We start from the raw sequence: 24,447 nt of genomic DNA on the forward strand, positions 1-24,447 counted from the left end.
GGCAACTGTGTTTGAGTAGGAGTCTATCATCGGAAAGTCTGGGCACCAGCAGACAAAGGATACGAGCTTAGGATGGGTCACGAAAATATGCCGGCCACTTTGCCAGCAGCACCTTTGCAACAAAAATTGCATCCATAGGAAACGTGGAAATGGCTGTGTAGATAGAGATTTGGCCATCTCTCCTTTTCTGTCTTTGTACCCTCTTCTCTGCCTGACTTAGGGACTTTAGTACAGTTATTAATCATTTTATTTCTCGGCCCCATCACTCATCAAGTATGACAAGAGAAAGGCCAAAGAATTCAATTCTCAATGTCTTCAGAGTTGAACTTGACAACTTCCCAGCCTTAACCATCTAGTCAGCACCCCGTGATCAACTGAGGTCAAAGAGAGCAACCAGCTGGTATTGTTAGTCAAGCGAGTATCTGGCCAGAGCCCTGCTGCCCTCATAGGAATTAATACTGTGGAGTTTGGGAAAGGGAGATGAGTCCCTGAGGGCTCACCAAGGCTGCCCATCTGGGAGAGGGCATGGGGAGAGTTCTGAGTGGGGAAGGGAAGACCAGATGGAAAGTCAAGCAGCAGGTTTCTGTTATGAGGCATCTCACAGTGTAAACACTGGCACTGGCGGTAAACTCACCTTTGGGACTGGAACAAGACTTCAAGTCACCCTTGGTAGGTAACAGAAACCATGAGGTAACTTAACTGTGTGTTCCTTTAAAACGGGATACTGAAGAGGGGATATCCTGGCTAGACGTAGTCCTTCCTTCCTTCCATGGGCGGTGATCTCATTGAGGATACATACCTGCATTCAGTCAGTTCTCGTGCTATTTTTGAACCTATTACAGATGCTTTCCTTTCCACCTGTGAAAATAGAACCTCTCTGCTCAAGCTTCTTCAGTCTTTATTACCATGTGTGTGTTTCCTTTAGAGCGGTGGTTTGGGAATTAATTTATCATCAGGACTTTGTCACTCTGGGCAGCAGAATGAAAGGGCTCTCAAATAGAGAACAGAGAGTCCTGAATACTTGGATAACTTTTCAGGAGTGATATGTGTAAATGGGATGAAGTAGGCTAGAATGACCTCCTAATGACTGTTTTGGAGACATACTAAGGAAACTTGCTTAACATCCTACACCCTTAACTTGTTAAAACACTGGTGAAGTAAAATCCAAACCTTGACCCTCTAAGAACATAAACAAATGCCAACCCCTCCCCCCTAAAGCATTGCCATGTTTCATTATGTGCAATTATGAAATGAATACATGATCATTTTTATGAAATTACATAGATGAGTAGTTTGAGTATTTTGAACCCGTGAGTAAGATGCAAATCATAGAAGTTCTGGAGCACCTCACCAGGCAGTTCCTCATACAAAGTGGTCCCTGAAGACAAATAGTGTACCTGGGCATGATTTGTTTGCCATGTTGGTTTATGCACCATTCAGGGACCTGTTTGAAAGCTGATTATGTCTCAGTGTGCCAATTTGGGGTCTCAATTAACTGTGTTCAGTGCACTGAAAAGTGCCCGTGTTTACAATCTAGAAGCATGACAAAATGGCCCCATTCCCGTAGGAAAAAGAGACTGGGACTGTGTGTGGTGTGACACTGTCAGTGCCACTCTGCCTTGTCTCTGCCATGCTGGGACTGGCTCCAAGATTTCCCCAGGAGGTTTTTGTTAGAGCATGTATTGCTGTGACAATAACAATGACCTGCGCTTTGGAGCAGGGACCAGACTGACAGTAAAACCAAGTAAGTTGGGGGAATTGGTCAATCTTAAAAGCTGACCGGAGTGAGTAGTGGTGCTGTTCTGGGCAGTTTCTGTGGGATTAAGACACTGCCACTCCCAGGAGATCTAAGCACCTGGTTTCTTTGTGCCTCAGACCCTGGGCTGGTTGGAATTCTGTGAGTTGAAGAATTCTGGCAATCCTAAGGATTAGGTCAAGAAGAAGCAGAAAATTTCACTGGTTTCTTCATTGGCTCTGGATATATAAAAATGCTAAATATAAGCAAGGCATGGTGACTCACACCTGTAATATTAGCACTTTGGGAGGCTGAGACAGGAGGACCCCTTGAGGTCAGAAGTTCGAGACCAGCCTGGCCAACATGGCAAAAGTCTGTCTCTACTAGAAATACAAAAATTTGCCGGACATAGGGCACATCCTGTAATCCCAGATACTTGGGAGGCTGAGGCAGGAGAATCACTTGAACCCAGGAGTTGGAGGCTGCAGTGAGCCGAGATGGTGCCACTGCACTCCAGCCTGGGCAACAGAGTGCGACTCCATCTCAAAAAAAATGCTAAATGTAATATGTAAAACCCATATTTTGTGATAAGACAAAATTAAAAGACCTAACAACTCAAAAATCAGATTTTCCTTAATAAGAACCCCTCCACACCAAAAGAAGTACAACCAGCTCTTTTGTTGGTTTTGTTTTTTTAATTATTCTTTGGAATAACTATGGCTGAGAAAGTGGCATGATGCTCCTGGTCCCTAAAATAGCCACTGGGACCCCGATGTTGACCTCCTGTGCTGGGTGGGATGGCTCTGCCCAACCTTGCTATTGTCCTCCTGTGCCTCTGGCATGAGCATTCTGTCAGAACCCAGTGTTCTAAGAACAAAACAGGGGATTTAAGATCAAGTTCAGATCTATTCACACAGCCAGGTATTAATTTTAGAGAACTGTCCTGACCTGCAAAGGAACTGGGAATGGAGGCTGCAAGGTGGGGAGACTTCCACTAGAGGGGAAGGTGATCTCACTTGCTCAGTCTCCCTCTCCATCCTTCCCGTCTGTTGATTATTGTAAAGCCCCATAGGACTGTGTGAATTATGGAGGAAGCCAACAAAAACTCATCTTTGGAAAAGGCACTACACTCTCTGTTAAACCAAGTAAGTGTTTGGGGATTCAAAGACTATATCAGTAAGTGCAACTAAAGTACAATGCAGAGTGAGTGAGAAGAGACTTACCAACTCCTTTCTCTCTGATGTCTTCCCCCACCCCTTCACCCTTGAATCCCACAGAATTTCTCCTGTCCATGCCCCTGGCTGTTCCCAGTCCAGACCAGCATGTCCTTCTGCTGGACATAGGAAAACTCCAGACTTCATAGTATGTCACAGGGCCCCCTCCCTCAGATGGCAGATCTCAATGTTGATCACTCACATCACTGTGGGGAGTGGCAACCTTGTCAGAAATGGCCTAATGGAAGAGGGAAGCTTTATTTACACCATCAAAGGCCCATGGATGACCCACAATCTGTGTGACTGCTGTGTGATTGGTTTTCAGACATTAGCTTTAATAGGTATCATAGGAGAAGGGACAGGGTGGCTACTGCAAGGGGTTTTTTGTTTAGGGAGAACGCACTGTGGAACTCAAACTCCGGCTATGCACTCAACTTTGGCAAAGGCACCTCGCTGTTGGTCACACCCCGTGAGTTCTTGTGGTTTTCTAATTGTCCTTTCTGGAAAGAAATCCAATGGGACCTGTTGAAACACAGCTGAATTTAATTGCTTTGCTTAGTATGTAGTTGTTAACTATGTCTGATGTGTGAGCAAGATATGAATACATGTTTCCCTGGAGGCTGAATTTGGTTATCAGGTCTCGGGGCAGTTTGATAAACTGTACTAATACTGCAATCAGTGTTTTTCAAAGGTCCACAAAGCAAATTGTGGCTTTGAGAAAGCAGAGATAAGAAGCAAAGCTTTGTGATAGGACGCTACCAAAGCAGTGGCATAGCCAAGGAAATGCGTCCACAACAGATAAGTAGCGAGGACCCAGTTGAGCTGATGCTTGTGTCGTTTGGTAGAATTGAGAAATAAGGTGAGTGGGTTGGGCACGGTGGCTTATGCCTGTAATTCCAGCACTTTGGGAGGCCAAGTCAGGTGGATCACTTGAGATCAGGAGTCCAAGACCAGCCTGGCCAATATGGTGAAACCCCATGTCTATTAAAAATACAAAAATTGCCAGGCATGGTGGTGGGCACCTGTAATCCCAGCTACGTGGGAAGCTAAGGCAGGAAAATCACTTGAACCCAGGAGGCGGAGGTTGCAGTGAACTGAGATCGTGCCACTGCATTTCAGCCTGGGCGATAGAGCAAGACTCTGTCTCAAAAAAAAAAAAAAAAAAAAAAAGGAAAGGAAAACAGGAAAATAAGGCAAGTGGACTGAGGATTCAAGTGAAGGGAAGGCAGCAGGAGTTACAAGCTTAGCATGGCTTTCTTCCTCTGAGAGAGTAGTGGAATAATGTAACTTTCTGTAGAGAGAGAACAGCCCTTAATGTGTCACATCAGTGGGCTTGCTTCTCTTTGGATAGTCCCCTTCCTCACTGTAGGGACAAAGCAGGTCCACACATGGACTTCACCCCCTTATCTAGGCTGGCCAAGTCAACCCTATGGGAGGGGCAGAGAATCCTACTACTGTGGAGGGCCTCCCCACGTCCACTAGATTATCTGTAATAAAGCAGAATGTTTATCCGAGTTGCGAAACTGTCGGAGAGGGTAATCGAGATGGATTCTAAAAAGCAATATTGAAAATGTACAGGTTGTCTCCACACTTGCAGAGTTCAGTGTGTTTTTTTGATGTTGGGTTTTTTTTCCTGTTAGAATTACAGAAACGGGTGCTTTCCTGCAGGCACACTATTTGCAAAAATGTCTGCCATCTCACATTTTGGTAGTATTTCATCAATAATCCTCTGCACACAAACCAGCTGTGACAATAAGGTAATGGGGCTGATTTGTTAACAAATCGAGTTTATACATTTCAATGAGTGGCCCAGTCAAAGCACTCAGCTTGAAGCCTCTAACACTGCCCATCACTCGCTCCCTCATTGAAATCACCCTCAAAGGGCAAAACATTTTCTTTCTGTACAAAAAAGAAAATTTTTTTTCACAATGTTTTTATAAAACATTTTCTTTTTCATAATGACTTTATATTTTAAAGGTAGATTTCACTTTTATTGATAATCAAAATCCTTTCAGAACCAAGACTAATATAGAGGAGGGAATCGACTAGTTGCTGATACTGTTTTGGATCCAAAATAGATGTAACTATAAAATAATGTCATGGGTTTGTTTGTGTGGCTCATAAACTGGCTCTCAGGGGGAATCCTAGACAGAATATTTCAGAGGGTTCAACAGCCATTTAGATGTTTAATTCCTTTTATGTTCACTAAATCAGCCTCTTTAATAAGCACACACAAAGATAGCATGAGATTGAAGAAGTTTTGCAAACTTGGACCCAATAGAAACAGTGAAGATTTTCTGTATGAATTGAAATATAATCCCAAATAAATTCATTTTAGAAAGATATCAGGTCAAGGCCTTTCAATGGGGAAAGTGCCTATGATGCCCTATTTATTCATGGAGAGTAAAGCTGCTTCCATAAAAAGAAGCTGCTTCCTTATGTTGGTTTATGTAGAGACACATAACACTGTGACTACCACAGGAACCAACAAATACATCTTTGGAGCAGGCACAAGGCTGAAGGTTTTAGCAAGTGAGTATTACAGACAAGACAGGCTTTATTTTAAAGGTTGCTGACGTTCGTGTTTGAGGGACAAGGAGAGGTAGGACAAGGGGAGTATCCGTGTAAACTGTGCAAGCTAAAATCACTGCTATCTGAGGTGGCAATTCTGGGTCCCTTTACTCTGGACAGCAAGGGTGAGGGAGAGTTCTGAAGATCACCATGATGGACTCACTGCTGATTTCATAAGAATTGTATCCAACATTAGAAAAATGTTCATGACTTGAAGACCTTGAGAAACTCCTGTAAACACAACAGGAGTTCTGTGTTCTTTATTCTCTTCTTTTAAAACTATGTCACTTTACATTTTCACTCACTTTTCTACCTCTTTTTGTGTCTCTCTTCTCTGTGCAGCTCAGTGCATCATCTGGGCATTCATATTTTGAGAAATCATCTCGAGGGGAAATCATGTCCAGATCCCAGCATGTCACTCAAAGCTCTCTAAAATCTGGGCCCTTTCTGTTCTCTAAATTTATTTCTAGCAATTCCCTTTCATGAATGTTCTGCTCCAGGAAAACTAGGCATCTGCCTCCCTTGAATATTTATACATGCCCACACCTATACCTCGTGTTCATACATCAGATATCCTGGATCTACCACCTAAAATAGGCTTGCACAGGTGACAAAATTTGGTCTCACCATCGCTTAGCCTTGAGATCCAGCACAGGCATCACCAGACTTAGTTTCATAGGAAGAGTGTGAAAAATTATATCATTTTTTAATTAAGCAGGCCAAGGTAAGAGATCCATCAAAGAAGCAAAGTAAGGAGAGAGATGGTGTCTGTAATTGGTTTGGAAAGGAGAGATCTGTCCCTGAAATAACACTTATATAATCCAAGTAGGAGATTTATAGGCCGTGTGTTTCTTGATTTTCCTTCAGAGTGGTCCGTAACGTCAGTTGTTAAGCCCCTGGTCCTCAATGTGGCCAGGGGTGAGGAAGTGGGAGGAGACCATGCTGCCACTCAGTGGTGATGCCAATGGAATTTTGGGCTCAGACTTTCAGTCAGGTACCTCAAAATTGAGAGAAGCTTGAAAGGACCATGCAGGAAAAACAGGAGAAGCCACCTTCTTAATTGTAAGAGAATTATTTCTGATCAGTCCTTAAACTGTGTTATGTCCTGGGGAAGGGACAGTAAGAGTGGAAAAGTCTCCTAGGACAAGGATAGGAAGTGGTGAAAAGTCTTTTTCCTGGTAACTAGCAAAGCAGGGGATTAAAAGATATGGAGTTGGAGTCCAGGGTGGATTGCAGGGCAGAGAGTTGCATAGGACCATCTCTAGTTCGGTGGGTTGAAAAGGTTGGGCATCCCCTCAGATGTTCCTGAGCTGACCTCAGTCAGAGGTGCGTGGCACCAGCACCTGGAAGGTGTGATCACCACCGCGACCCTTCCTGCCAGGTGGGCCGTGACAGCTTCTCTCAATCCCTCCCACTGTGACAACAGTCTCTCTGACTGCTCTTGCTTTGGTGCCATGGACATAAACCTTTCCTACTTTGCCCAAATGAGGTATATAATTTTCAGAACCCTGGGGAATTATTATCTAAAACACCAGTGGATTTGCTAGGATTTTGGCATTCAGTATGCTGGTTCTGTGCAGGAAAACTCTTTCTTTAGAACATGTAGAAAGACTATCCTTTATTTACCCAGGGTGGAAACAATCCTGAAATCCAAACTGGTACTGGGATCCTGTGCCAGGTTATTACTGTGACAATTACTTAATATTCTCTGTGCTTACAATATCACTCCTTCCAGAAGATCTTTAGGGAAAACTTAGCTCAGTTTCTAGGAGGTTTTTGCTCAGCTGAAGATCACTGTGTAAATAATAATGCAGGCAACGTGCTCACATTTGGAGGGGGAACAAGGTTAATGGTCAAACCCTGTGAGTATCTCTGCTGAATCCATAATGAATGCTCTAATTTCAAAAGGAAGCCATAGCACTGAGCTCTGTTTACCTAATTTTATTTTTATATTAATTCTAATGGTTACATGTTATCTATACATGGCATATGCATATGTGAACATGGACATACGTGTAACTGGCATGGGAAAAAATGTGCTAAACAGATTCCTTGTCCTTTTCATCTTAACCGTTTGGGTCAGAAAGTCTGACTGAGTAGAACACAGGCTGGGTGAACACTGCAGTGGGGGAATCCTTCTCCAGTGGCTTTGTCAGGATTATGCCTCCTTGCTGGCCTGGTCAGAAGGCAGCTTTGTCAGGAGGTGGAGGGATGAACTAGGTAACCTCAGAAGAGCCTTTCCACCTGACCATGCTGTGAATAGACCGCCATGATAAAGTCTTTTCCGCTGGCTCTTTGGCCAGAGTCCCAGCTGGAGGAGCACGCAGGCCAGATTTGGGGATTGAAAGGGATTTCCTGATACACATTGGCCTGGTCGATTTTGGTAAAGCTTTCTATGACTGTGTAATGTTGGCAATAATCGTAAGCTGATTTGGGGATTGGGGACAAGTCTGGCAGTAAATCCAAGTGAGTCTTCATGTTAACTCTCTCAAACCTGTCTGTGCAGTTTGAAATATCTCAGAAATTGCCTCCTCCTTTTTTAGCCCTAATGTTTAAAATATCCAGTTATAGCTAGTGTTTTCTTCCTGTCTATCAAAACTGAACCCTTGCCTACTCCTCAATCAAAATAACTGGAGAGAGGGATCCAGATGAGCAGGGTAGGAAGGCCATTGGCATATTCGGCTGTTTTCTTAGAGAGCAAACACATTAGTACATTCCAAAAAGGCCTGTCAGGGAGCAGTGGATATTACAGAAGGTGAGAGTGTGCAGCACATTTCATGGCCTCTTTAGTCTGTACTGTGCCAGCCTCACCGTGGGCCATTGGCAAATACTGCTTCTTTCCAGCCAAAGACAGGTCAAGTGCTGGGAACTCTCAGGACTCACAGTCATGCTAGTGACCGCACAAGAGCACATCTCCCAGTGCGGATTATCCAGAATGACTCAAACTTGGCATATAATTTCTGTGTCTGTGTCTCTCAGTTCTCTTTGGCTTGGAGCCTTATTGTGGATTTGCTAGAGGTAACAGGAAAGGAATTGATTTCATCCTAATTCTGGCCTCTTCTGAGAAGTTATTCTCTGCAAGAGTCCTCAGGAGCATCTTAGAAACCACCTACGCTGTTCAGAATTTTGCTCCACACACCAAATTGTATTCCCAGCACTGTTTGCTCTGGTTTTGGCTGGGGCTAGGTCCTGAGACAGTTCTGGAGCTCCAGGCTTGACAAAGCTGGGTAAGGGCAAGGGGGGTTGTACAACAGAGCCAAAGGGCTTCAGGAGAGACGTCTTTGATATAGACATTAATAAATTTCTAAATGGGCTTCTATGGACTAACCTGATAAGACTCTCTGGGGAGAAGGTCATCCTTACCTTTGCAGCTCTAAATATGACACATGCAGAAAAAAAAGAAAGAATGGAGAATGTCTGTTACGGTACCAAAATGAAGATAATGGGTATAAACATTGGATTTGTTTTAATATTAAGTTTACGAAATGTAAGGCTTTCGGAAGATCTATCTCAGGATATGTTTATTAGGTCAATGAACTATTTTATCAATGTGACTGGTACACTTCAAAAGAGAACCCTAAATGGCAGGTGGGGAGGGTGGCTAATGAAAGATATGGCATAATGGTTAAGAATATGAATTTTGGAATCAAACTGTTCAGGCAAATCCTAACTCTGCAGGTTACTTAATCTTTTTATGCCTCGTTTTTCTCATCTGTAAAATGGGGCTGGTAATAGTACCTAGCTCATTGAGATGTTATGAGATTAAAAGAGCTAATACCAATAATGGACTCTGCATAGTGGCAGGCTCATAGAAGGTTTTCAGTTAATATGTTTTTATTGCTACTAGGTCAGGTTGCTGGAGGGAAAGAAGGAAAATGGAAGTGATCCCCATTTATAGTTTTTGTAAAGTACAGCATTACAGTGTGACTTTGGCAGCACAAACAAACTAATCTTTGGGCAAGGGACAATTTTACAAGTAAAACCAGGTAGGTCTTGTTTCCAAGTCAACTGTAGTTATCCACTTTGTTCATTTAATCTTCTCTGCCTCAACTTCTAACCAAAGACTCTTACTCTTAGGTTGTATTTTCCTTTTATAAAAGTAAGTAGAATGTGTGTAAAGTCTGGTTAATATAGTGTTTTCTAACTCATTTGGTTTCAGCTAGTGGCAAAAAGAGGGGTGTATTGGATCTGGAATTCCTAGGTTCATGCTGAGACAATGTCAGTTTGGCTGACTTGGAAGAAATGAAAACATCATATGTGGGTGTTTCACACAAAAGAAGGTGATTTTACATAATATGCTGAAGTAGAAGCCACTCCTGTGACCACAAGAATTATTCAAGTACTGTCTTCCAAGGAGAAAATGGGTAGCATGGAAATGGCAACTTTTTGTCTGGGGGAAGAAAATGGAGAGAGAGAAAGGGGACTATTAATTGTTTGGATTGTTAAGAAACATGGAAGACAGTACTTCTCATTGGAAGAATTTTCAAAGGTAATCACCAAGTAGAAGTCCAAACGTGTATCGCATACCCCTGGCAAAATTTATAGAAGAAGGAAGCTGGGAGCAGTGGCTCACACCTGTAATCTAGGTACTTTGGAAGGCTGAGGCAGGAGGATCACTTGAGGCCAGGAGTTCAAGATCACCCTGGGCAACATAGTGACACTCCCATCTCTACCAAAAACAAAAAAATTAAAAGAAAAAATAGCCAGGCATGGTGGCATGCGCCTGTCATCCTAACTACTGAAGAGGTTGAGGCAGGAGGCTATAGTGAGCCAAGACCACACCACTGCACGCCAGCCTGGACAACAAAGTAAGATCCTGTCTCTAAAAATATATATTTAAAAATATAAATAAGTTAGGAAGGAGAGGAAGAAAAATTAGCTTAGTAGGAAAGTGTTCTTGTACTGGGCAGAAACACTGTCATCCGGAGCAAAGAACCTCTTCTTTGGGACTGTAACAAGACTCACCGTTTTTCCCTGTAAGTCCTTGCCAATTGAGAGAAAAAGTTCTTAATCTTTAACGACCAGTTCTCACATCCCAGACACCAAAGGAATTTCTAAATGAGCTTCCATGCATTAACCTGATAGAACTCTCTAGGGAGAAGGTCACCCTTACCTTTTCGGCTCAAAATGTAAGACATGTTGTAAGAAAAATTGGGAACTGTTAATTGCAGTGCCAAAATGAAGAGAGTGGTTACAAATATTGGGCCAGTTTTAATATTAGGTTTATAAAATGTAAGCCTTTCAGAAGAACCATCTCAGGGTACGTTGATTAGTTTGTGTCTGTGCAGCCCAATTGTCCAGCTACTTTGATTAATGTTGGTAGCTGATCCCAATATTTAGGGACTTCCTTGAGAAAACTTCTTTGTGCTCAAAATTGCATGAATTGGCTGTCACATTACCTAAATAATTGGCAGATCTGTTTTACTTTGCGCTGTATAGACGCAGCCTAATAAAAACAAATGCTGTTCTGTGTTTTTTTCCTAGTCTGTCTCCTCTCCACACAGAAAGTTTCCCTTCTACTAAACAGCATCTCTTCACACAAAGAAAAGATGGGTAGCAAGCCATTTGACTTATTTCTGCTGCTATTTTGCATTTATATGACTCCTTTCCTTGGAAGAGATTAAGACACTTTATACGACTTATTAGCTAAACAGATTGACAGCCTAATTAGGAAGAGAGAAACAGACTCTGAGTATCTTTTTGTGGCTGCTGTTCCTACCCCTCGTGTAGAACATTTGGTCAGATGGCTCTTTGAGACAGAAATAAGACAGGGAGGTGCTCTCTGTTTGTGGTGTGGGGCGTCTCAGCTGCATGTAAGAGGTTGTCACAGGAGGTAGAACAGTATACTAAATAGGTCAGGGCAACTGATACAGCCAGGAAAATTTCTTTCCCCTAGAACCTGTGTGTACTCGCCAAGCAGAGCATGACTAATTTTGACACTGTTAGTGTGTGTCTACTCTTCTTGCCTTTGTTTTCAGACCCCTTCCTCTCTAGGTCCTATTCCTTCGATCTCCAACTCCTTGTAAATCCTTGCATTCTCCTTTGAACTCCTGACTGCTGTGCCCATGCCCAGCGCGGGTTCCCCCATGTGCGCTGCTGCCTGCCTCCACACTATCAGCTGTGTTTGAGGAGTTTCCTAGCTCCCTGAGTGATCTTCAAATGGCTCAGGGCCCTGAGGGAATCTTTCCTGAGGGTTGGCCCCAACAAGAGGTGGAGGTGGCTGCCAAGGGACACAGACTGCCTGCATGAAGGCTGGAGCTGGGCCCAGGATGAGGAAAAGCATCGGGAAGGAAGAGCTGACACGGAATAAGGAATACCATGGTGTTCATGATATGTGTGTCTGAATCCTCTCTCATGCCTGAGAAGCTTTAGCTTCCACCTTGGGACCCAAAACGTGTGGTTATGAAGAGATGACAGGGTTTTTGTAAAAGATTGAACCATTGTGGACAGACAGGCTTTGGGAATGCGCTGCATTTCGGGTCCGGCACTCAAGTGATTGTTATACCACGTAAGTGTGTCTTTTCTCATTTCTGTAGGCTGTTGTGTCTGTAAATCCTATGGAACAGTTCACACACAGACACACACACACACACACACACACACACACACACACACCCATTTTCCAGTCACTGATGAGATACAGTCTCTGGCTCTACCTACACAGGCAGTTGGACCATTAAGATGGTCAAACTCATTTTTTTTAAATAACTTTGGTTCCATTTAATGCTGCAACAGCAAAGGGCATTAGCATGTCGTGGGAACCTAATCTATGCTCACTCACTGCTGTGGGAGGACAGTCATTTCTTCTTCTCCCCTGGCAGTCAGACTTCAGAATCCAGCTGACCTTTTCCATGCCTGTCTCTTCTGGCAGATTAAGTGGTTATTTCCACTAACTTTCTTGTGGAAAAACACACAAGACAGATATATTCTCCTTCAGTTTTTACTAAGAAAGCTTTGTGGTTATTTTGACAATAAACTTCAGCTAGCATAGTCCCTGCTGTTCATGTTAATAATATCTTGACTTGAACCGTTATATTTTCCCCACATTATTCACAATGCATTTCAATGCTGTAACCCACTGCCCCGTCCCCAGCCCATCTATCCTCACAATATTCTCTAATAAAGTAAACAGGGTCATACATCATCAAACATATGTCACAGACAGAAAAGCTGAGACACAGACAAGTTACATAATTTAAGTCAAACCAAAAAAAAATCATAACTGGGATTAGAGCTTGAGATTCCCTATTTTCTTATGGTGAACTGTCTTGAGCTGTCACTTAGTGCGTTGAAAACATAATGAGCACAGGCCACAGGCATTTTCAGAAGATGAAACTTGACTGAAACAAAAACTGACCGATTGCTTTGGTGTTTTCAGTGTATCCCCAAATCTTCTTTGCTATTGAGTCATTTGGTGTCCGTGGCAGAGAAGAGCAGAGGGGCATAGGAGGTTTTTGTAGATCTCAGTATCACTGTGTCTTATAACAACAAGCTCATTCTGGGGACTGGAACCAGATTACGAGTCTTTCTAAGTAAGTACTAGAAACCAAAAAGCCATTCTGAAAAGGTGTTTTATTTATTTTATTTTATTTTTTGAGATGGAATTTCGCTCTTTGTTGCCCAGGCTGGAGTGCAGTGGCATGATCTTGGCTCACTGCAACCTCCACCTCTCAGGTTCAAGCGATTCTCCTGTCTCAGGCTCCTGAGTAGCTGGGATTACAGGCATGTGCCACCACACCCAGCTAATTTTTATATTTTTAGTAAAGACGGGGTTTTACCATGTTGGCTAGGCTGGTCTCTAACTCCTGACCTCAGGTGATCCACCCTCCTCAGCCTCCCAAAATGCTGGGATTACAGGTGTGAGCCACAGCGCCCAACTTGAAAAGGTGTTTTCTATAAACAGGCACATTCTCACAGCACTGCAGGCCACCCTTCCCAACTCTGACCTCTGTAGGGGCCTGCAGCACCTATAGCTGCCTGGGTCCATGGTCCCTCAGAATGCTGTTTCCACAGATAGAACTCTCTATAAATCAATTGATCTACATGTGAACAATCTAACCTATATGTGAACACCATGGTGCTGACGAAAATCTTATCTGCAGTGAAAAGAAGACACTAGAGCATCAGACGCATTGTGACTCTAAACAAGTTATCTTTTTCCCTCTTTTGCATTTTTATTTAAAATATCGGGGAGATGAAGCAAGTTCAATTTCTCCAGTTTGAAATGGTTTATAAATCATGCTTCCCTTGTATGCAGAGAGACCTAGATTGACTTTGGGTGTTTAGTCATTCCATTTCATCATCCGTGTCGGAATCTATAATGGGCAAGGGAATCAAATGTAATTAAGTGAGCAAATAATCTCCAATAGCCAATATTCCTACATTGTTTCATTGTTTTATGTGCTTTGCTCTAGACTTTTAATCTGGGCTTTATCTGTAATATCCCCAGAAGGACAGTGAAGGTTTTTGTTAAGGTTTTTGTGTCTGTGTGGATAGCAACTATCGGTTAATCTGGGGCGCTGGGACCAAGCTAATTATAAAGCCAGGTAAGTCTCAGAGACGTGACTGTAAGGGAGAGGAGACACTAGTTGAATAATGCACAAAGTGTAGCATGTAGGTTATATTTTTAAGAACAATTCAGCCTGCTGGAGACAATGCATTCAACCCAAATGGAGTCTCCACTCCCAGTAAGGAGCAATGTCAGCCACCAGCTCTTTTGTTTGGTCCAGTAGCTTCCGGAATGAATAATGCTTAACTAGCCCTCTAAGACAGCAGAGTCAAGTTAGGGAGTATTTAATTCCCTCTGATATGGCTAAAACTTTTCCAAGGACAGAACCAGCCTCATTCCATTGGAAGAGCAAATTCAGAGAAAAAGGAAAGGGTCACAGCCAAAGACAATGAAATATTCAAAGATGAAGAATAGCAAGTCTGCAGCCCTCCTGACATCCTTGCCTCAGGCTGCTGTCCCACATGGAGAGCAGATACCTGCAAAGCTCTAGGTCACTTGCCGGGGTTACTCAGGGTTCTGGGCTTTGGGATGTAACTTAAATGGCAGTGTCAGGGCATGTCAGGGGAATATGAAGGCTGCAGCAATGCCTGCAAGTCAGCTTTTGCTGCACTATGACTGAGGTGTTCTAAGCCTGGAAAGACACAAAGCTGTCATCGCCCCATCCTGCCGTGCTCCTCCTTGAGGGTTAGCGTAAGGCTCTGAAGGACTGTGTGAATTATGGCAGTGGTGCAAACAAGCTCATCTTTGGAACTGGCACTCTGCTTGCTGTTCAGCCAAGTACGTGAGTAGTGGCATGTGTTAGGTAGATTCTGTGTCCGTGGCAAGTGGGAAGCAACAGCCACCCTTTGGTGGAAAGGAGGGCTGAAGGTTGACTTTGTTCAGTGCTGTCATCTCTTATCTGACACGATATAGCAGGCTTTCAAAATTTCTCATTCTTCTGGATGGCACACTATAGTCAGGGAAGAGGAAGCTTGCTAATTTTATGATAAACCCCAGGGAGAAAAAGACTACTGTGGGAAAATTTAGTTGATAAAATCAAATTGTTCTCAACTAAATGTTGCAAGCTTATGCTTCTGTGAACCCAATTGCCCAGTCATTCATTGGCTCCGTTCATACCTTTACCTGTGCAGATACAACCTCTGCTAATAACCTATTTATACAATTGTGTGTCTGCTGGTCCAAGCGTCATCTTGTATAGGCCATGCTTTATTTTTCTTCCAAAAGAGACTCCAGAGCCATCCTTGGGAAGCATGCTGAGAAGTCAGGCAAACCTAACTCCCAGGAGTCGAGGAGAGGAAAGAGAAGGCTAAGTGTAGCTTAGCTCAGTATTAGAACCGTGATCCATGTAACCATCACTCTGTTTCCTACGTTTGTTTCCCTTTTGTTTTCCCTAGAATAAGTGCTTTTTGTTTGTTCTGGACACCCACTGCTCCCAGGATAAAAGAGAAATGAGACCAGTTTTTAATACTTCCTCTTTAAAGAATCAACAACTTATAGTCATGTTAGGGACTTCTCTCTCCAAGCTTAAATTTCTATTACATAAGAGCTACTTTTAACCAAAAAATCAGGGATGTGGTATCACTGTCTGGGATGCTCACCCCTCTCTTTTTTCTTCAGATACTCTGTGTATGCGAAAACTCGGCCAATGCTCAGCTTTGTGATAAAGAAGCTGTTGCGTGTCTTTATCTCTGCCTTTAGTATACAATCTTTTTATAATAGAAAATGTTCACTTCTCCCATTTATTTCATGCCCGGACTTTCTTCATGCCTGGACTTTCTTAAGGTGGTGGGAGATGGTGTGTCATTACTCTCTACCCCTTCCTGGCTGAAACAACATATGAGTCCATGGTGGAACTTCTTTAGGGGAAAAAAAAATAGGACTGTTTGACTTTTGCCACTCTTCCCTCCTGAAATATTTTTTAGGCTATCAAATAAGCACTTTTACGCATTGAGGAGGCTTTGAAATAACTTCATCAGTGAGTCTGGAGGTGAACTGGGATGGCTGTGTAGCTAGAAAATATCCCTGTGGGTGTAGGAATGTACTGTCCCTTCAAACTTGTGTGTCTAGGGCTGAGCTCACACATATGACAGCAAGAGTTGTTAACAAATTGGATTCAGCTTTGGCAGTTTTATGCTTAGAAATGCAAAAGAATCTTAAAAGCTCATAAGTTTTGTATTTTTAAAGGAGAAATGGTTTGCTTTATGTTGCAGAACCAATTTTTCTTTCCATCATAAAAGGCCAATTTCCAGAAACGCAGGGAAAGGGCCCCCTCACCACAGTGCTGTGCGTTTGGTCGGGTTTTACTAGGGGTTTCAGCAAAGGCAGGAAATGCTGTGGGAATAACAATGCCAGAGTCATCTTTGGAAGTGGAACTCAGCTGGTGGTGATGCCCAGTAAGTGGCCATGTTTTATTGATATTTGACCAAACAAGTAAGTCCCATGAAGTTAGTGGAGATTTAATTTAATATTTAAACAAATGTACTTCTTGAAAAATGACTTGCATATACATGAAATGTTCGTGATTATTGAGACTAGAGCAATAATGAGATACATAAAGGTAAAATGAGACCATCCCAACTCACCTTTAACATGGTGGTTTAGCCCTCTTTCTTCTAGAGAGAGATGGGGCCATGAGTTATTTACAGCCAGAATGTCTCCTAACCTTTGTTCTGCAATGATTTGTGTGTTTACTCTGATTTTAGCCACAGAACTTGTTTTCCATTCTATTAAAAATGAGTATCTATCTTATTTTAAATGCTACTAATATTCATAAGGTATCTTCTTTGTCTCTTGTGCCTGCATATATATTCATTTCAAAAAGATCTAATAAGAAACCCAAACATTGTTGCATTTTGACAAATGTCCACATCTAGTCCCATAATGTCAAATTTCACTAAAAACACAGCCTGACAATTCAAATCCAGTGGAAGAAAAAAACGACTCAGAAATAGATTGACAATCCCAGATGGCTTTATAAGCACCTAAAAGGAAAATTCGGAGTGAAATGAAATGGCAGGTGTGATAACATGATTTTTGTTTAATGATCAATTCCTCCATGGGGAATAAAACTTTTTAAACACACCTCCTTGAAAAAGAGGGAAATAGGCATTCAGGAGCCTGGCATTCCCAGGTGTGCTCCTGGGTTGTTCATTTCTCGACATTGCCATCTTGGAGACAACAGGACCCATCCAAATGTCCAAACAAAAAAATGATATTAAGAGGCAGGTGTCACCATATTGACTGACTGTTATTAAACCCTACAACAGGTTATAAGTAAGACTATAGAATGACCAACCCAAGGAGCTTTAAAATAGGATAGCCTAGTTTTAAATGGTTCAGCCATGGGAAATGCTGGAAGACAAGGAAATGAGGTAGATGACTCCATAGGTTTGTTTTATATCTAGTGAATATATCCATCCCATGTTAATTTTTTTTAAATGACTATGATAAAGAGCATCTTTGGGGTCAGGTAGACCATGAGGAAGAGAAAATGGTACTTGGTTCTTTAAGTGTCAAACAAGGATCCAGCCAGGGTTGATGGCAATGGCATAAGGCTTGCATCTCTTGGTGGTGAGATACCACATCCAAGGACTATGGAAGGAAAACATTTCCTAAAACACGGGGATCCCTCTGGGCCAAAATGAATGATGCTCACAATCCCCAGCTAGAGCAAGGCTATAGTGAGTACAGCAAACATAAGGCAAAGTATCCTCAGAATTTGGTAACATGGCAAATTGTAGAACTTAAGGCTTAGAGCCAAGGTCAGGGGAGGGCTCTGTAATGCAGTTCCTTCTCGGGTGAAAATCCAGGTATGTGCCCCAAGTGACCCATTTCTGCCCCATTTTTGTTTGGGCTCTGAAAAGTGGATTCCTAGCTCAGTGGCTGTCTGCCAGGTATTTTTTGCCTACAGTAACAGAATTATGTCTGATATCGGAAAGGAGTTTGTTGAATTGTTGCTTTTATAATTCACTCTCAGTGTCAAATGAGGTCATTCAATTTCCTCCTGCACATTTGCAATAAGCAGCATAAAATTCAAGCAGGACAACTAGAAGACAGAGAGAAAGATGGCTGAGCTGATAATGAGGCCTGTTTATTACAGGAGAAGAGACAATATAGGAATCTGTTAAGTCCCATGAAGGTGAAATAGCCATCAAAAAATATGTAGCTTTCCAAAAAAAAAAAAAAGTCACTAGGAGTTTTTGTTATGGTCACAATCACAGTGTGAACACAGATTACAAAATCATCTTTGGAAAAGGGACACGACTTCGTATTCTCCCCAGTAAGTGCTGATTATGTGATTTTCTAATATTGACTCCCACCAAGTTAAAAGCGTTGAGTGTGTTGAGTGAGAAAGTTTCAAAGACTGTGGGTGGCCTCTCGGTTCTGGGCTCTTCTCTTGCAGAGGCCCAGTCCTCACCCTTTCCATAGCTGAGCCAAATACCAAATTCCCCCCTCCAGGACTGCAAAAGCTGTTGCCGGCCTTCTGCTACCCAAATATCAACTATCTTTTTCATTGTTAGGAAGAGCAAAAGAATCATGACACTTTGTCCAGAACTTTTTTTCTGGTCTTTCCCCCAGGCTTGTCCCTGGTAACCTTTGTTTGGACACATTGTTAAGCCCGGTGTGGTTTTTGGCTCCAACTAAATTGATTTTGGAAATGACTCCAGTATACCTATGACTCCTCTCCTTCCACCCTCCATAAAAGATCTATTTTTCTCTGGCCTCTGCTGAGATTTCTGGCTTTGATGCCCCATGATCTCTCCTTTCCTTTGTTCCAGGGATAAGTGAGAGGTGGCTTTTTAAAGAGCTACTTTCATGTTAGAGACAACAAAGATGATATGCCAGCCAGCAGCACATCTTGCATTGAGCCTTCTCACTCTATGCCATTTTCCAAATATTTTTTCTTTATTTAGGATAAATGACCACTCTCTTTTATTTCTAGTACAGCAAAGAGTTCATCATGATGTCAGAAACAGGGATTTCCTTTGGAATATTTTTCACAGGCTAACAATTGTTAGAAGTCAGCAAGCAGTTCAGAAATGCATCACTGGGCTACAACTCCATGTATGGAAGCTCATCAGCAGGGTAGACAGGCAAAGCAGGAACATTTTGATTATACCATACTTTGTAGAGATTCGACAAGAAGTAGGCAAATACATGCTAAGAAAGAACAAAAACTATGATTAAGCGGGGAGATTTCTAGATGATTCTAACAGGGAAGATGACTAACAAGAGGAAATTTCCAGGAAAACCACCAATGCCAGGCATTCAGGGTTTTTGTTATGCAGGAAATCACTGTGGGGATTCAGGAAACACACCTCCTGTCTTTGGAAAGGGCACAAGACTTTCTGTGATTCCAAGTAAGTGTTTCTAGCCATTCCTGATTTTGATCAGCAATGGCTGCTTCCCCTGAATATTTTTCAGTGTACCTAGAATGCTTTTGCCCCCAAGAAAGGTTTAGAAGGAGCTGGGCCATTAGCACTGAGCAGGAGGATGAACAGGTTACTCTGTTATATTTCAAAAGCCAACTGGACAGTCATGACCACACACAGAACTGGGCACTGCACTGCACCATGACCTCATTGCCTCCAGCTTCTTCTGACCACACATTCTGGCTCAGTTCCCTCCTCTGATCCCAGGAGACCAAAGCCCTAGGCAGAGAACCAGACATAGAAAGGCTTGTCTGAGATCTAAAAGCTGCAGGTTTCTGCTTAATGCTGTTATTAATTTTGATTTGCCCAGATAATACACTAAAATTTCTCATTGTAAACCATTCAAATTACAGATAAAGGCCGGGCAAGGTGGCTCACACCTGTGATCCCAGCACTTTGGGAGGCTGAGGTAGGTGTATCACCTGAGGTCCGTCGAGACCAGCCTGGCCAACATGGTGAAACCCCACCTCTACTAAAAATACAAAAAGTAGCCGGGCATGGTGGCAGTCACCTGTAATCCCAGCTACTCAGGAGGCTGAGGCAGGAGAATCACTTGAACCCGGGAGGTGGAGGTTACAGTGAGCCAAGATTGTGCCTTTGTGCTCCAGCCTAAATGACAAAAAAAATAAATAAATAAAGCAAACATTCCCCTTGGCCCCTTCCTTCATTATCAGTTTCCTCCACCCCAAAAGTGACCACTGAGACCAGCTTGGTGTGTTGTAATGAGTTTCTCTGTGGAATATGTTTATGTGAAATCGTGTCTTCAGCCAGGGAAGCTTGAGAGGGAAAGGGCTCAGACTGCTGTTTGCAGGATTTCAGTTAGATATAAGGAACAGTTGCTTGAATGTAAGGGCTGCTAGAAAAGGAAAGCTTTTTAAAAACTAGAAGCTCTTAATAACTAGACAGCTCTTTGGTCAGAAAACACATTGGCTAAGGACAGGAGGATGGAGTCGGTGACCTCAGAGTCCAGCTAGGACTCCGGAGGACTCTGCGGAGTGGTCCGTTTCATAGACCGCCTTTGCGATGCCCTTCTCTCTTGCCTATTGTCTAGTTGCTGTTACAGTCTGAGCTTTTGTCAGAGCAGCTCCTATGCTGGGAGTGGTCTGATTTTCTCAGCACCTGCGGGGTTTTTGCAAAGAAAGGAAACCCTGTGCATACTCTGGGTCCGGGAGTTACCAGCTCACTTTTGGGAAGGGGACCAAACTCTCGGTCATACCAAGTAAGTTCTTCTTTCTGGCTAATTATTCTTCCCAAGAACCCTGTCTTCCATCATGCAGAAGCTGTCAAAACACAGGTGGTGTTTTCTTTGCTTGGTTTGTGTTGGGTGGTTCATGATACCAGTTGGAAAACAAGGTTATTAATGCACATATTCCCTGGGGCTTTGCACTTGGACTTTTAATACCCATGTAGTCTCTCCCTGTGAAAATATGTGAACCTCTACGAAAAGAAAGGTCCAAGGAAAGGGTAGGGGGAAGCAGGAATTGGATGAAAATAGCAAAAGGGCCTGCGGGAATACAAACAAGACAGGATCCCAGGAGACAAAGCAGTAGCCACTTTGAGTGAATTTCCCAGGAGGTGCTCCTGCCAAGGCCCATTCCTTCAAGGAAAATTACAGCAAATAGAATTGGGCCGGGGAGTTGCTAGTTATTAGTATTCCTCCCAAGTTCTAACCTAATTACAAGGAGGTTGTTGTGGCCATCGGCAGACATCTCAGGTTTTGTTTTCCTGCTTGCCTCCCCCACCTCCACCTGTCTTCCTAGAGGCCTGAGTCAAGGTTATTGCAATAGCACTAAATACTGTGTAGCACCAATACAGGCAAATTAACCTTTGGGAATGGGACTACGCTCATTGTGATACCAAGTAAGTTGTGTTCTTCTTTGCTTAGGCCTTCAGGGGCAATCGATCAAATCATTAGTTTGAAAAAGACTTTAATCCTGTGCATCTGCTTGGGCTCTTTATTAATGATCTTTCCCCAGGCCAAAGAGTTGGTTCTCTTCCCTGCTTTAAAATGAGATGTGAGTGCATGTATTCATGCACACACCTGCGTCCACATGCAGACTCTTGCTCTAGCTCATGCTAAGGGCTTCTCAGGAGCATATACAACATTTTGAAAGAAATAGAGAAACAATAATGAGCCAATGAAGCTGTCAGGCAGGTTCTCCACCACCCCTGACCAGGCTTCCCAACAGGATCTCTGGCCATATAGGATGTGCTATATCGGATGGTCCAGGATAGGAAATGTCTCTCTGTAGTGAATTCCAAAATTTGGCAACCCTTGTTGACAGAAAGTACTTCTCATATCTAAGTTTGATCGCCTTGCTGCGATTTAAATATCTACTTGAACCACTAGAACTCTGTGCATCTGGATTGAGAATCAGGTCACTACCGTAGAGTATGAGGCTTGGCACCGAGTCCACCTCTGCAACCCCTCTTACCTGTCTTGTGCCCCTCTGGACATTTTGAGCTTAAGTAATAATAGATTAAGAAGGATAGCACAAACTTTGGAAACAGAGAAACCTGAATTCAAGTCCTTGCTCTACTATTTACCTAGCTGTGTGACCTTGAGCAAGTTACTTAATCTCTCTGAGCCTCAGTTTCCCATCCACAAAATGATGGTAAAAATATTCCTGCCTCACTGAGTCACTGTAAAGATGAAATAATACAGCTAAAGTATTTAGCATAGTGCTCAGAACATAGAAAAAGCTCATTAAACTCTAGCTATTAATAATAATGATAAACATCATCTCCAACCCACTGCAGAGCCTTTGTTTTGCCCCTCGGGCTCTTCTGTCAAGGCTCTGTTATGCATCAGGAGCAGAGCTGGAATCGGGGGAGGGCGGAGAATGTCAGCCTGTTCTATGAAATTCCTCACCTGGGATTTGAAAGTGGAAATAGAAAGAATCCTGACTAATTTAAATACAAAATCATCCAAGTGTCAGAGGCAGGGGAGAGGTTTCTGCAGACAGCTGCATGGCTGGGACTCTTGAGGCTCCACACACACCCTTGGAGCAGGGATGCAGTTCACAGGATGGCAGAGGAAGGGCTGCAGAACTGAAAACTTGTACTACCCCATCACCAAAATGCCCCCAGCATGACTTCCTTTAAGGTGTCCCAAGTCCCTTCCCAAAAGACAGGCTCCCCATGTGGAGGGGCAGGGACAGAGGGAAGATGAAAACTTCATGGGAGGGACAATCTGTCCCAAGGTTGTCCTTCTACTCTTCGGGGTAGTGAAGCTCGTGAGAAATATGGCTCCTGAAAATAGCCACTAAATGAAACTCTCAAACCTGGAGGTAGAGGATCAGTAAAGTCTGCAGAGACGAAATGGGGCAGTTTATTTCAAAGAAAAGAGGTTGAGGGCAAGGTGGGAGTTAAGTCACACATCTAAACCTGGAAAGGAGGCATTAAACAGAAGATGGAGGGACTCAGCTCTCCAGCTCCACCAGGATTCAGACCACAGGACATGGCTAATACTGCAAGAAGGGAGTTAGGTTAGTGGTAAAACCTTTCTAATAGATTTTTGAACAGTGAAAATGAGCTGTCAGGAGTAGTTGCCAGGGCACTTTCTCTAGAGGGTTTTTGAAAGGAGATAGACGCCCTCCTATCTGCAGTGACTGGAGTACAGCCCTGCCTCGAGGCAGGAGGAGAAATGAGAGAACCTCTTTAAGCCTCTTTCCAGCCTCCGGAGCGTCTCTCCATGAAAAAGACTCAGACTCATTAATGCAGAGCTGCATCCTTCAGGACACAGAGGGTTGCTAGCTTAAGTTTGGAACCTTTGCTGGCTTGGCGGTTCCCAAACTCCCGTTGTTCTCAAGACATGACAAGACAAATGGGCTGGATTTTTCACCTTAGAGCCAAAAATACTGGTTCTGAGTACTGGGTTGTTTGTAGTGTTGAGATGCCCAGGCTAGAGGGAGGAAGCTCCAGAGGGTTTTTGCTGAGCCCAGAAACACTGTGGGGATAACTATGGTCAGGATTTTACCTTCGGTCCCGGAACCAGATTGTCGGTGCTGCCCTGTAAGTAAAGTTAAGTGGAGATAGAAAATAAGCCCAGTGTTCGATGTGGGGAGAAGCTGCAGGGGCTTGAGGCTGGGAGTCCACTGTGACCTCAGGAGTGGTGACGGAGGAGGTAGGAAGGGAGTGAGAAGCAGAATCATAAGAACAATACAGAAAGGAAGGGCTCACAGTTTCAGGAAGGAAAAAAAAATCACAAGGTCATATGAATAACACTGGAGGAAATTCACTCCATTGGAGAGCTCCTTCTCAGGAGGGCCTTGTGTCGGGAAAGCTGAGCTGGTAGGTTTTTGATGCTGAGATAATCACTGTGCAGAAGGACAAGCCTTCTCCTTTATCTTTGGGAAGGGGACAAGGCTGCTTGTCAAGCCAAGTAAGTGGTATATAATTTAAATTCCGTGCTGAATATTATTATCTCCAAGAGGAAAACCTGCCCTCTTTTTTTTTTTTTTTTTACGGGAGTCTCCTTGGGTCAGAAGAACATTAAAAGTGTTGAGCAGACCAAAGCCTAGTACCTTAGTCACCTTCTTCATCCTTGAAGGAGCTTTAGAGGTGTGGAGGGGAAGAAACTTACCAGGACTCCACCGATAAGCCAGGCCTTGGGACCCATCTACTCTGTCAGATTTGAGTAAGAAAAATCACCTGCTGGCAAGGTCTTTCTCAGAAGGGGACTCCAATATAGTCATCCTCATTTGATAGATTTTAAAACTCAGGGCCAGACATGGTGGCTCATGTCTGTAATCCCAGCACTTTGGGAGGCTGAGGCGGGTGGATCACCCGAAGGTCAGGAGTTCGAGACCAGCCTGACCAACATGGTGAAACACCATCTCTACTAAAAATACAAAAAATTAGCTGGGTGTGGTGGTGGGCACCTGTAATCCCAGCTACTCAGGAGGCTGAGGCAGGAGAATCGTTTGAACCCAGGAGGCAGAGGTTACAGTGAGCTGAGATCATATCATTGCACTCCAGCCTGGG

The 24,447-nt window shown here is 43.3% G+C and overlaps 1 long non-coding RNA gene and 1 gene segment (V, D, J or C); one reads left to right on the plus strand and one right to left on the minus strand.

The window, feature by feature from the left end:
• LOC108315341 overlaps positions 1 to 21,320 on the minus strand; it is a 271,354-nt gene extending 250,034 nt beyond the window's left edge. The window contains exons 1-2 of the long non-coding RNA XR_001829886.2: positions 20,620 to 21,320; positions 1,705 to 1,709 (exon numbers count right to left, since the gene is read on the minus strand). This is a non-coding gene — a long non-coding RNA (uncharacterized LOC108315341). The remainder of the gene's footprint in view (positions 1 to 1,704; positions 1,710 to 20,619) is intronic.
• The window catches only part of LOC108315321, a 307,441-nt gene that overhangs the window by 250,489 nt on the left and 32,505 nt on the right, over positions 1 to 24,447 (plus strand). The window contains 1 exon segment of the C gene segment in view: positions 18,261 to 18,308. Coding sequence covers positions 18,261 to 18,308 — 48 coding nt within the window.

Source organism: Cebus imitator, unplaced genomic scaffold (genome assembly GCF_001604975.1).
Source record: "Cebus imitator isolate Cc_AM_T3 unplaced genomic scaffold, Cebus_imitator-1.0 Scaffold170, whole genome shotgun sequence".
In the NCBI taxonomy this organism is placed as follows: Eukaryota; Metazoa; Chordata; class Mammalia; order Primates; family Cebidae; genus Cebus; species Cebus imitator.